Source organism: Mustelus asterias, chromosome 1 (assembly GCF_964213995.1).
Source record: "Mustelus asterias chromosome 1, sMusAst1.hap1.1, whole genome shotgun sequence".
NCBI lineage: Eukaryota > Metazoa > Chordata > Chondrichthyes > Carcharhiniformes > Triakidae > Mustelus > Mustelus asterias.
In genome coordinates, this window is record NC_135801.1 from 116,098,555 (window position 1) to 116,112,978 (window position 14,424).

General features: G+C 45.5%; 1 protein-coding gene across 1 annotated transcript in view; it reads right to left on the reverse strand.

Moving 5' to 3' along the window:
* Positions 1 to 7,013: 7,013 nt before the first annotated feature.
* Positions 7,014 to 14,424, reverse strand: part of nmu (neuromedin U) — a 42,391-nt gene continuing 34,980 nt past the window's right edge. The window contains exons 7-9 of the mRNA XM_078220867.1: positions 9,792 to 9,866; positions 7,526 to 7,579; positions 7,014 to 7,049 (exon numbers count right to left, since the gene is read on the reverse strand). Coding sequence (XP_078076993.1) covers positions 7,014 to 7,049; positions 7,526 to 7,579; positions 9,792 to 9,866 — 165 coding nt within the window. The remainder of the gene's footprint in view (positions 7,050 to 7,525; positions 7,580 to 9,791; positions 9,867 to 14,424) is intronic.

The following is a 14,424-nucleotide window of genomic DNA, read 5'->3' on the forward strand; positions in this document are numbered from 1 at the left end:
TTAATGACATCAAGGGGTAGAGGAGAAAATGACGTGCTGATCTAATGAAGCTACAACACTGGTCTACTTGCATGCCAAACAGCAAAAACATAATTGCTTCCAGAAAGAGCTAAACAATCCCAGAGCCATCGAATCTGATCTAAGCTCTCCAGTTCTGCTATATCCAGTTACAAATATTGGTGGACAATTAAATAAGTAACTGGAGGACGAAGCTCCACAAATATTACCAGCCTCAAACTTGGAGAACCCAGGACTCCAGGGCAAAAGAAAGGCATTTGTAACCCTTTTCAGCCAGAAATGTCTAGTAGATGAGCCATCTCTGCGTCCTCCTGAGGTCCTCAACATCACAGTTGCCAATCTTCACCCAATTTCATTCACTCCGATATCAAGAAGCGACTGAAGACACTGGTACTGCAAAGGCAATGGGCCCTGACAACATTCCAGCAAAAGTACGGGCGGCTTGTGCTCCATAACTAGCTGAATCCTTAGCCAAGCTGTTCCAGTACAGCGACAATACTGGCATCTATCCGGCACTATAAAAAACTGCCCAGTCCAGTCCACAAAAAGTTGGTCAAATCTAACTCAGCCAATTAATTACCACCCCTTCAGTCTACCCTTGATCATCAGCAAAGCGATAGAATGGTTTGTGCTATCAGGCAGTGTGGTGAACCATTGTTGGTTCCCACCAGGTAGTGCTGAGCCAGGGTCTGGCCAGTACTATGAGTCTGTATATATGTTACTGGTGGGCTGTTCTACCGGTAATATAGTTCTTATGGTACATCCCAGTCGGGCTCCGCCTCCTGGGAGAGGTATAAAGGTCACTGCCCTGTCTGGGACCCTTTAGTCTGGGATCGTGTATTATATATGGTAGCTCTATTGTTGTAGTCAATAAAAGCCTTTATTTCCCCCGAGTACCTCTAGCCTCGTGAGTTATATCGCGCATCAATAAAATTGAAAAAACGACACAGAGAACATGGAGCAAATGCTTAAACCCGAACGGCTTACGCTGGACCCACGCGCCTCGAACACCTTCGACCACTGGTTGAAATGCTTTCAAGATTACCTCGAAGCCGCCGCAGCGGTCACCACCGACGCCGACAGACTCCGGGTCCTCCACGCGAGGGTAAGTGACGCTGTATATTTAGCGATCCGTGGGGCCACCGACTACAAAGGGGCCCTCGAGCTTCTTAAGAAGCGCTACATTAAACCGCCGAACGAGATGCATGCTCGATATCTCTTAGCCACTCGACGGCGGCAGCCCGGCGAAACGACGGAACAGTACGCGTGCGAGCTCCTACAGCTAGCCAGGGGCTGTAACTGCAAAGCAGTGTCGGCAGACCAGAACATGAACGACCTCGCTCGAGATGCGTTTGTGGTGGGAATCGGCTCGTCTTACATCCGCCTTCGGCTGTTGGAGCAAGGTAATCTCGATCTCACTAAGTCCATAGAGCTAGCGGATGCGCTAGAAACGGCCTCCAAAAGTCTGGCGATGTACCCCGACGACCACGTGGAGACAGCGTGGCAGGGGCAGTCACAGACCCCACTTCATCCAGCGGGACCGAAAAACTGCGTGATTGCGTTCCCACCCTCAGGCCTGACGACGGCAGCAGCTCCAGGCGGCCCACGGTGTTACTTCTGTGGGGGAGTGAAGCACCCTCGGCAGCGATGTCCCGCTTAAGCGGTGTTGTGCTCCGCCTGCGGCAAGAAGGGGCATTATTTTAAGGTATGCCGATCCAAACTTCCATCCAGGAACAGCAGTGCGGCGTGTGACTCCCCGGAGCCGGTTTCCTCGTCGTCGGCATCGTCAAGGGCTTCTTCCTCATGCGAGGCCAGGACGTCGCCATTCCAGACTACAGAGGCAAGAGACGCGCGACCACCAGGGGCCGCTGGTTTTGGCGCCATCGCCCACGTGCGACCTATGGGGCAGCCATTTTGGTCGGCACCGACCGCGAATGACCAGCAGGGGTCGTCATCATCCATCTCAGCTGCCTGCAGTGGTGCCCATGAACCAACGGTGGCGTCGATCATCCTGGACCAGGCAAAGCCTCACAGACTCGACAAGTCCATGATGGACATACAGGTAAACGAACACACAATTTATTGTCTGTTTGACAGCGGGAGCATGGAGAGCTTCATTCACCCAGACGCCGTGAAGCGGTGTGGCCTCCAGATTCAGCCTGACAAGCAGACAATTTCGATGGCGTCAAGGTCCCGGTCTGTCACCGTGCTAGGGAGTTGCGTGGTAAATCTGACGGTGTAGGGCACGGTTTACGAGAGCTTCAAGCTCCTGGTGTTACCGCACCTTTGCACGCCAATACTCCTAGGACTAAATTTCATGGTCCACTTGAAGAGTGTAACCCTGCAGTAGGGTGGGCCACTCCCTCCGCTTTCAGTGGGAGACTCGCAGCCTCTAAATTGCCCAACGCGCTCCACCTGTAGCCTCTCGACGCTTAAGATTACCACACCCTCTTTATTCCAGAATCTCGTGCCAGGCTGCAAGCCCATCGCGACTAAGAGCAGGCGTTACAGCGCTGAGGATCGGATCTTCATTCGATCTGAGGTTCAGTGGCTCCTCAAGGAAGGGATCATACAACCTAGCGCTAGTCCTTGGAGAGCGCAGGTCGTGGTGGTCAAGAGTGGGAACAAACCCCGGATGGTCATGGACTATAGTCAGACCATTAACAGATACACGCAGCTGGATGCGTAACCCCTCCCGCGCATATCTGACATGGTCAACCAGATTGCGCAGTACCGGGTGTTCTCCACCATCGACCTAAAGTCTGCTTACCACCAGCTCCGAATTCGCCCAGAGGACCGACAATACACGGCTTTTGAGGCGGATGGTCGCTTGTACCATTTTCTAAGGGTTCCTTTTGGTGTCACGAATGGGGTCTCGGTCTTCCAGCGTGCTATGGACCGAATGGTGGACCATAACGGACTGCGGGCTACCTTCCCGTACCTGGATAACGTCACCATCTGCGGCCATGACCAGCAGGACCACGATGCCAACCTTCTTAGATTCCTACGCACTGCATCTCGCCTGAATCTGACCTACAACAGGGAGAAGTGTGTATTTCGCACGCGCCGCCTAGCTATCCTCGGATACGTGGTGGAAAACGGGGTCATTGGCCCTGATCCAGACCGTATGCGTCCCCTCCTCGAACTTCCCCTGCCCACTAGCGTAAAAGCACTGAGAAGATGCTTAGGCTTCTTCTCTTACTATGCACAGTGGGTTCCCAATTACGCGGACAAAGCCCGTCCGCTCATCAAGTCTACCTCTTTTCCCCTAGCACCAGAGGTTCGTTTGGCCTTTGAAAAACTAAAAGCCGACATCGCGAAAGCCACGATGCACGCTATCGATGAGTGCATCCCCTTCCAGTTGGAGAGTGATGCATCGGATTTCGCCCTGGCCGCCACACTTAACCAGGTGGGCAGGCCCGTCGCCTTTTTCTCTCGCACCCTCCAAGGCCCCGAAATTCGACATTCGGCAGTGGAAAAGGAGGCCCAGGCCATTGTGAAGGCCATCCGGCATTGGCGCCATTACTTGGCGGGAAAACGGTTCTCCCTGCTCACAGACCAGCGGTCCATGGTGTTCATGTTCAATAACACGTTACGGGGCAAGATCAAGAACGATAAGATCTTGAGGTGGAGAATCGAACTCTCCACCTATAATTACGACATCATGTATCGTCCAGGGAAACTCAACGAGCCCTCGGATGCCCTGTCGCGTGGAACATGCGCCAGTATGCAGGAGAATCGATTGCAGGCTCTCCACAATGACCTCTGCCATCCGGGGGTCACTCGGCTCTACCACTTCATAAAAGCCCGGAATCTACCCTACTCGGTGGAGGATGTCAGGTCCATAACCAGAAGCTGCCGGGTATGCGCGGAATGCAAACCGCACTTCTACCGACCTGACAGGGCACAACTCGTTAAGGCCACTCGTCCCTTCGAAAGACTGAGCGTGGATTTTAAGGGCCCCCTTCCCTCGACAGATCGGAACGTGTACTTCCTCAATGTGGTTGATGAGTACTCACGATTCCCTTTTGTCATTCCCTGTTCGGATATGACCGCTGCCATGGTTATCAAGGCATTTCATGATCTTTTCACCCTGTTCGGGTACCCCTGTTACATCCACAGCGATAGGGGCTCGTCGTTCATGAGCGATGACTTGAGGCAATACCTGCTCTCATACGGGATTGCCTCTACTAGAACCACGAGCTACAACCCTAGGGGTAACGGACAGATTGAACGTGAGAATGCTACAGTCTGGAAGGCTGTCTTACTGGCGTTGAAGTCTAAAGGCCTTCCAGTGTCCCGTTGGCAAGAGGTGTTCCCTGATGCGCTCCACTCCATACGCTCACTCCTGTGTACGGCAACCAACGCTACTCCCCATGAGAGACTGTTTTCATTCCCTCGGAAGTCTTCCTCTGGGACCTCATTACCGTCTTGGTTGACGTACTCAGGACCTGTCCTCCTGCGGCGACATGTTAGGACCCGCAAGTCCGACCCTTTGGTTGAACAGGTCCATCTCCTCCACGCCAACCCTCAGTATGCCTATGTGGCATACCCTGACGGGCGAGAGGACACGGTCTCGATTCGAGACCTGGCGCCAGAAGGGGGCTTGGAAACCCCTGTCGCTCCCATACCTCCTGTTAGAGACCCCCCAACTATTGTTCTCCCTCCTGACACGGCGCGGGCAGCATCGGGACCATCACTTAACCCTTTTACTCCCGTGTACAGCTTGCCTGAGTCCAGGAGATGGTCGCCACTTCAAGGCGTGCCCGAGTTCAGCGGATTGTCACCACCTCGGGGTCTACCGGCCCGTGAGACATTGAAGGAGCCGTTGGACACCGCCTTGGGGAGAACGCCACCGCGAGTGCCTACACCGGTGTCATCGCCGGTGTTGAGGAGGTCACAACGATGGTGCGGTCCCCCAGACCGTCTGAACTTATAGACTGATGAACAATTGTTCTGTATTTTTGTACCCCGCCGGCCTTTGTTTTCAAAGGAGGGGTGAATGTGGTGAACCATTGTTGGTTCCCACCAGGTAGTGCTGAGCCAGGGTCTGGCCAGTACTATGAGTCTGTATATATGTTACTGTTGGGCTGTTCTACCTGTAATATAGTTCTTATGGTACATCCCAGTCGGGCTCCGCCTCCTGGGAGAGGTATAAAGGTCACTGCCCTGTCTGGGACCCTTTAGTCTGGGATCGTGTATTATATATGGTAGCTCTATTGTAGTAGTCAATAAAAGCCTTTATTTCCCCGAGTACCTCTAGCCTCGTGAGTTATATCGCGCATCAGGCAGCACTTGATCAGCAGTAATGTTCTCACTGACATATTGTTTGGGTTCCGCCAGGGCCACTTGGTGTCTGATCTAATTACAACCTTTGTTCAACTGCACTCAAGAGGTTATTGACCTAAAGACAGCATTTGACAAATTGTGCATCAAAGAGACCTAGCAAAACTGAAACCATTGTGAATCAAGAGGGGAGCTTTCTACTGGTTGGAGTTTTATTTTTATTCATTTATGGGATGTGCAGTGAGAGGCTAGCTCAGCATTTATTGCCCATCTCTAGTTGCCCTTGAAGGTGGTGGTGAGTTGCTTGCTTGAACTGCTACAGTCCATGTGATGTAAGTACACCCTCAGTACTGTTGGGGTGGTGTGTGGGGGGGGGGGGGGGGGGGGGCAGGGGAGGGGAAGGAGATCCAGCAAGATCTGGACAACATTCAGGTTAAAGCTAATAAGTGGCAAGTAACATTCGTACCACACTAATGCCAGGCAATGACCATCTCCAAGAGGACAGCATCCATACATCTCCCCTTGACATTCAATGACATGACCATTGCTGAATCCCTGAGTATCAATATTCTGGGGTTAATATTGGCCAGAAACTGAACTTGACCAGCTATATAAATACTATGGTTACAAGAGCAGGTCAGATGCTGGAAATCTTGGGGAAAGTAACTAACCTCCTGATTCCCCAAAGCCTGTCCACTCTCTGCAGGGCACAAGCCATGACTGTGATGAAATACTGTCCACTTGCCTGGATGAGTGCACTATGCAGGACAAAACAGGCCATTTGACTGGCATCCCATCCACCACCACTTTCAACATTCACTCTCTCCAACACTGATGCATAATGGCAGCAGTGTGTACCAGCTAATGCACAGTAGCAAGTCACCAAGGGATTTCAACAGTGCTTTCCAAACTCACAACCTCTACCACCTTGAAGGACAAGGGCAGCAGCAGACGCATGGGAACACCACCATCTGCAAGTTCCCCTCCAAATCACTCACCATCCTGACTTGGAACTGTATTGCCGTTCCTTCACTTTTGCTGGGTTAAAATCTTGGAATTCCCTCCCTAACAGCACTGTGGGTGTACCTCCACCACATGGACTGCAGCAGTTTGTGAAGGCAGCCCACCATCATCCTCTCAGGAATAATTAGGGAAAACAATAACAATTCTAGCCTTGCCAGCAAGCCCATGTCCCACAAAAGTATTTCTTGAAAAATCAATTGATTCACAATAAAGAAGATATGCCTTTCATTTACCAAGAAGGGGAGGGCTGTAGTATATTTAAGGGCACTGTACTTGTTTGAAGAAGCATGTACAATGTGCCAGCAGCAGGAGTCAGAAATAAACTAGCCATGTTTTAGCAGCACGAGACAGTCCTTCGAGAGTTTCTTACCAAGAGCTCGACAGGAACCAGGTCCTATGGGGTGAAGGTGCAATCCATAGTAGATAAATAAAAAATAATTGTTATAGAAGCAATGAACTGAAAAAGAATTATGTATTATAGTGAACAATGCTGTATTATGCGGTCAGGAATTAGTTCTGGGATTATTTGGTGGTTAATTCAATGTTTTGCACTGCAAAATGACAATAAAAGAAATAGATAATAACCAAATCATTACAAAGGAACTGCATGTGATAGTGAAGCTTGATCACTTTGACAAACATTTCAATACCTGAGATTATGTTACTGACTTAAACAAAAATACCTGTTAGCGAAAATTGGACGATCTTCTTCCATTTCGTGGCTAGAAAAAGTGTATTAAAAAAATGGTTAAGTATCGGCAACAAGTTGTGCTTGTGAAATCATAACCTCAGTGTCCCTGAGATTCCTAGTCAAACTTGCTGGTTGAAGACAGAGACAAATCTGGTTATAATGGTCCACTAATGTTTACTGTTAGGTTCAAATCTTGGTGTGCTACATCAATAAAAAGGAATTTAATCCCAGAAATATGAAAAAAAACTATTATAGATATCACTTGATCACACCTTCTTACTTGTTGACCCAATTGTTTTTTTACATTGAAAATTCAGACAAGTCAATAAATTTCTGGCACTTTGTCTTGTCCTGTCTCCAATCCATTCCAGTGCAGCTCCCCCCTGAAGAAAGTGATTTTATTCTAATGACCTTCCAAGATTACAATTATCCAAATTCAGGTGCAACTATTAAAAATTTTGCATAATTGTTATACAAGTGTTAGGGTTTCAAAGTTTTGACACATACCCTAAACATAAAATAACCTCGACTTCGAATTCCACCTGGTCCTTGAAATTCTTCCTAAGGCAAAAACAAGAGAAATCTTATTAATCTATAACATGAATAAAATGATTATTCTCGCTCAGTTCTGCTATATTCTGGACAAAATGGCACCGTTTTTATCTTAATTTCCAATTTTTTTTCCTTCTGAAAAATGTATGACGGTAATACGTGACATCAATAATGATTAGGAATTTTCCATTGATGGTTGGCATTGGTGACAGATAGGAAGTTACTGCGAACAAAATCACAACAATGTTTCCATTACACCTCATGAAGTAGACTCCATATCCTCTGAGATTAGAAGTTTACCTTTAGTATCTAGTCATAGAAATATTTAGGAATGGGCAAAATGGCACCGTTTTTAATGGGCACTTTATAGGACTTTGACAAGAGTAATAGTTATACCTGCAGGAGACAAACAATCATTTCAAAAAGTATTGCTCTGTGTTTATCCACCACCAATATATTATTCTGCAGTGTCTCAAACTGCATGAGAAGGTGATAGACTCAGTCTGTCTATACTATGGATTTGAAAGAATTGATCAATCAGCCCAACTTTAATTCCTCTCTATGTAAAAAACTCTGTGTGGAGTTTGCACATTCTCCTCGTGTCTGCGTGGGTTTCCTCCGGGTGCTCCGGTTTCCTCCCACAGTCCAAAGATGTGCGGGTTAGGTTGATTGGCCAGGTTAAAAATTGCCCCTTAGAGTCCTGAGATGCGTAGGTTAGAGGGATTAGCGGGTAAATATGTGGGGGTAGGGCCTGGGTGGGATTGTGGTCGGTGCAGACTCGATGGGCCGAATGGCCTCTTTCTGCACTGTAGGGTTTCTATGATTCTTTTCTATGATTGTAAAATGAAAAACGTAAATTCCTAAGGTTTATAAATGTTCAATATCCATGCATAGCAATTTAGTTATAGCCTATCCGAAACAAATCTACTTCAACAATCAACAAAGCACTTTCAGAATGAAAACTTTAAAGTGGTATTATTGTGCCATGATGGTTAAGTGAATGGGCACTTTATAGGACTTTGACAAGAGTAATAGTTATACCTGCAGGAGACAAACAATCATTTCAAAAAGTATTGCTCTGTGTTTATCCACCACCAATATATTATTCTGCAGTGTCTCAAACTGCATGAGAAGGTGATAGACTCAGTCTGTCTATACTATGGATTTGAAAGAATTGATCAATCAGCCCAACTTTAATTCCTCTCTATGTAAAATAAGTTGTTAAATTTATTTAACTTTCACATCTCACTAAGTTACAAAGTCTCACCCATCTGTTCAAGTAAAAAGGCAGTAAATATAAAGAATAAGCTTGTATTTATCTAGTGCCTTTTACATCTTCAGGACAATCCAAAATGCCTTGTTGATAGAAAACAAAATTAATATCACAGATTCCTTTAGCTCAGTTATCCAAGTGATCTCTCAGCTTAGAGGAATATGTAGAATCTTTATTCTAACAAATAACTTTTTACAATTTGAACATTTATACCTATTGTCAGTAAAAGGCAGACCATCCAATTCAGATGTGATGCTCACAGGGAATATTGGTCAGAAAATCATGGCAAATGTAGTTTCTTGTTCTTTAATTGATAGACACAAAATCATTCATAGCAAGCCTGGGTAAGCCTGGATAAACAAGTGGAGCTGAGTGGGTGGGTAAGTGGAGCTGAGTCCACAAAAAGATCAGCCATGATCTATTGAATGGCGGAGCAGGCTCGAGGAGCCAGATGGCCTACTCCTGCTCCTAGTTTTTATGTTCTTATGTTCTATGAGATTTCCCAACCAACTTCCTGCTGAGGGAATCCTATTGCACTTAATATTTCATGTCAGAAAGGTTTTGTATTAACAAATTTTTAACTCGCCTAAATGTGTCTGTAACAATTGGAGTTTAGCTAATACCCCCAAGATCATCCTTAATAAGAGATAAGGAAGAAAGGTTGAAAAATGGTCATGATCTTAAAGTTAGAAAACACAGAACAATCATAAGCATATATTATGAAAATTGTTGAACTCTTGACACCCTAGGATGAACAATACAGGACACATTTTAGTTTGGCTGATTTGCTCAAATTAGAAATCGCTTGATAATGATTTCATATTTTGTTGACAACCTGTTCACAGTTCCATCTGTACTTGGACCCAAATGGACATCATCCCTTGTAGAAATAAACAAAGATTAATTGTCACAAGACAATGCTGGCAGGATTACTAAAGAGTTACGTACATCACCTCTGCCTTTCTTCATTCTTCTCTCATGAAGCTCAGGGACAAGCTGCAGCAAAGGATGCAGGACAGAGGACTGAGAGCACATGAACAAGGACATATGAGGAACAATGATCAACTGATCATGTGACACAATAGTATATTTTCAAAGAAAGCTATGTGGACAATGATGTGGGACTAAACAGAATAGACACACTGAAATGATTCTCGCTGGAAAGTCACATAATTTGCATTAAAATCCTTTAAACCCCTGTGGGTTATATATAAATCTGTGATTGACATGTAACATTTGTAATAAGAATGAATTCTACTTACTCTTTTAAAATCATTTTTAAGTGACTTTTCAAAAAAAATTAAAAAGACAAGGCTCATGCAATCTATTTAAAGTTTCCTCCAAGCACCCAAGTCCATGCTTTGATTGCTCCAACACTCCCCTCCCCTTCTCATACATCATTCCATGCAAGCAAAGGAGCGGCAACATCGGCTGTTTTACTTCAGAGCTGAGAAACACCAAAGGTCAAAAACCATTAGTCAGGGTTGTATATAGAAGAGTCTGAGGGCAGAATTTTCCCGTCCCGCCCACCATGTGAATCATAGCGGGCAGGACATGGACCATGCAAAGGTCCATTGATCTCGAGCAGGATTTTCCAGTCTTGGAGTGAGCGTGGCTGGAAAATCTTGCCCCAGGAGTAAGTTTGCGGGGGAACATAAAACCTGAGTGTAAATGTTTCTATAGGTATGTGAAGAGAAAAGGTTTGGTGAAGACAAATGTAGGTCCCTTACAGTCAGAAACAGGGGAATTTATAATGGGGAACAAAGAAATGGCTGACCAACTAAATGCATACTTTGGTTCTGTCTTCACAATGGAAGATACAAAATAACATACCAGAAATGTTGGGGAACACAGGGTTTGGTGACAGGGAGTAACTGAATGGATGGCCTACTCTTGCTCCTATTTTCCATGTTTTAATGTTTCCATCCCTTCCCCCAGCATACTGCCCAGACACTTCTTCCAGGTAAAACAGCAATTTACTTGTACATCTTTCAGTTTAGTATACTGTATTTACTATTCACAATGCAGTGTCCTCTATACTGGGGAGACCAAACACTGATTAGGTGATCACTGTGGAACACCTCTTAACCCCAAGCCTACAATTGCTTGTCATTTTAATTTTCCATTCCACTCCAATTCTGAGCTCCTTTCCTTAGTCTTCTACACTTTTCCAATGATGATCAGAGACGAACCGCACCTCAGCTTTTGGTTTATGCATTTTATAAGCTTTGCGATTCAACAGTGAATTCATTAACTTCAGGTCAAAATAACCAATCCCATTTGACTGTACAGTTGTGGTTGATAATGATTCTATTATCAAATGCATCTCCTTTGGATTCATCTTTTATATCTTTACTTGCCTCATTTCCTTGTACGATGATCCCTTTTACCATTTAACCTCTCCTGTATTCCATAATTTTGGATACCTTTCTTTTTGTTCTTTCCTGCCCCTTGTCTTTCCCTCATGCTTATGTGCCTTCTTAAAGTCTGTTGCAGTTTTTTCCAGTTTTGATAGAAGGTCACATTAACTTGTTTTTCTGTCCACTGATGCTGCCTGACCTGCTGAGTATTTGCAACATTTTTTGTTTTTTTTAAAAAATAATTCCGGTTCACCAGTTAGGTAAATAACTACTGCAAAGTTTATATATCTATAATACAGAGGCTTGCAGCCTCATGATTGCCTGTCAGCTTCCGAGAAGGTTCTGGAACAGCAAGCCCTGCTTACCAAGGTGATCCCCACTCTAATCCCTGATTGGTTCCCCGGGTTATGTGACCCTTACTCTGCAGATGGATCCTTAAAGGGACAATCACCACATCCTTCCCCCTCCAAGTCTTTTTATACAATTGTCAATACTCAACTTACACAGTCCAAGATAATTAAACATTTAGTGCATTAATTTGGTCAATTATAAATTAAGTATTTCAAGGGGTTTCCACATCCTCATGGAGCAGCATTACTCCTCTGTCTGGGTCGCTTCCACAGGATTACTGTTAGCCTAAACCACAATGACAGGTGCTTCTTCAGGCACAGGCAGTTCAGTTCTATCCGTTTCCATGGAGACATCAGGTTGTACCTGACATAGGACGACCAGGTACTTCAGTGCTTCGATAGTCAACCACATTCTCAGATGGCAATATAGCTCCTGACGGCAGTCCTGGCTGCTGTGGCAACTCTCGCTTTCTCAAATGGTCTACACATTTCTAGACAATTCGTTCTACATCCACTTGATAAGACAGGGATTCAGTTTTAGATACAACTCCGGAGACCCAACTCGACTGGCTTCCAGAATTCCTCACGTACACGGCTTCATCCATTGAAAATGACCCTGTTGACTTACATGAATTATGATTTGTCTTCTGATTGCTTTGGCTGGCCTGTAGCCACCCTGGAAAATTTGGAAACACAAAGCTCAGATTCGTTCTGAGACAACGGTTCATTAACAACACTGCTGGTGCGACTCCCATAGTTGCATGTGGAGTGGTCTTATGGCTCAGAAGGAGCTATAGGATGACTCCACACGCAACTATAGCTTGAGAGATTCTGGTCTCCAGAGTCTGGTCTGACTGCTTCTTTAGGCCAAAATCAAAGGCTTGTCTAATCCATTGGATGCTGGGTGGTAAGGCACAGTTCTAATATGCTTGATATCATTAAGGGCAGTGAAGTTCTGAAACTCAGCACTAGTTGAGTGCTCCATTATCAGATACTATGACTTCAGGTATTCTGTGGGTGGAAAAATATTGGTGTAATTTCTCAACTGTAGCATGCAATGTCAGAGACTTCACCTCAAACACTTCCATCTACTTTGAACATGCATTGACAAGGAGGAAAAACATTGTGCCCATGAATGGCTCAACATAATCAGCATGGACTCGTACCTCATGGCTGGCCAGAGCACTCCCAAGGGTGCAGTGGGGCTACACAGGCAACCTTTGTTGCAGTTAGCACAGTTCACAGTGCTTGAATAGGCTCTCATTGTCACCATCAATGCCAGAACACCAGGCATAACTCCTGGTGAACATCGTCATCTTAGGTATACCCGGATAGGCACTGTGCAATTCGGCTAGGAGCAACTCTCTTCCTGGTACAAGAACGACTACTCTGGCTCCCCAAATTATGATACCATCTTCACAACTTAATACATCCTTCTGTATATTATATGATTTCATCTCTTCAGAAACTGGCTCACTGGTCCAACCTATTAGTATCCTGTGCCTCACTTTGGACAGTAGCGGATCCCTGCTGGTCCAATTCTTGATTAACTGCACTGAAACTAGCAATGTGTCCAAGAAATTCAACACCATAACCATTTCCTGCGGTATTGGGAGAGGTGCTACTCTGGAAAAGGCAGGCGACTAAGTGTAATCACATTCACAATTTGTTCCAGGCTGATGCTTGAATGTATATTCGTAGATGGACAGAATTAACGCCCAATGCTGAATTCTTGCTGATGCACTTAGCGGAATAGCCTTGTCTCCTTTAAAAAGACCCAAGAGTGTTTTGCAATCCACAACAATGGTAAAGTGCCTCCCATATACATATTGGTGGAACTTCTTTACCTCATATATTATTGACAGGCTTTCTTTTTCAATCTAAGAGTAGCCTTTTTCAGCCTTTGAGAGGGTTCTCGAGACGTACTCTTTAGGTATTTGTTGACAAATTTGATAGAAAGCACCCACAGTAATTCACCATTCCAAAAAATGACTTGAGCTTAGATATGTTTCTGGGGGCCGATGCTTCCTTTATTGCTCTGACCTTGTCTTCCATGGGGTGTAATCCTTGTGCATCTATGCAATACCTCAGATAGGCTTTCCACCAATTCAACTATCCCAGTGAATGACTTGGGAGTGGGGCATGCTTGAGGATGTGAGGCTGCATATTAAGTTGTAGGCCTGGGTCCCACACATGCTCAGAAGTATTACCTTTCTCCTCTCCTCCTCCTTTATTCCATTAGCCTGAAAATTGTAGCCCAAACATTCAATGTATTGTGTCCAGTCCTCCATAGAGGCATTGAAAGGGTCTATCCTTCTGAATTGGGGCATACCTTCAAATGTTCTTCTGTTTCTCAACTTGAACTGAACTTCAACAGGATTTTATACTCACAATCTTGGGAGCTTCTTTTTTCTTTCATCTTTGCTGCCAATGTAATTATCCTTGTTAACCAGTTAGGTTAAATAACAACTGCAACATTGACTTACATATAAGTATAATACAGAGGCTGACAGCCTCATTGCTGCCTGTCAGCCTCTGAGAAGGTTCTGGAACAGAAATCCGAGCTCACCAGGGTGATTCCCCCACCCTGCTCCCCGACTGGTTCTTCAGGTCATGTGACCCTAACTCTGCAGATGGATCCTTAAAGGGACAATCACCACAGGTTTAGATTTCCAGCGCCTGCAATATATTGATTTTGTTTAATAGCTTGTTTACGTCAACACTTACTTATACGGGCGGCACGGTAGTACAGTGGTTAGCACTGCTGCTTCATAGCTCCAGGGACCTGGGTTCGATTCCCGGCTTGGGTCACTGTCTGTGTGGAGTTTGCACATTCTCCTCATGTCTGCGTGGGTTTCCTCCGGGTGCTCC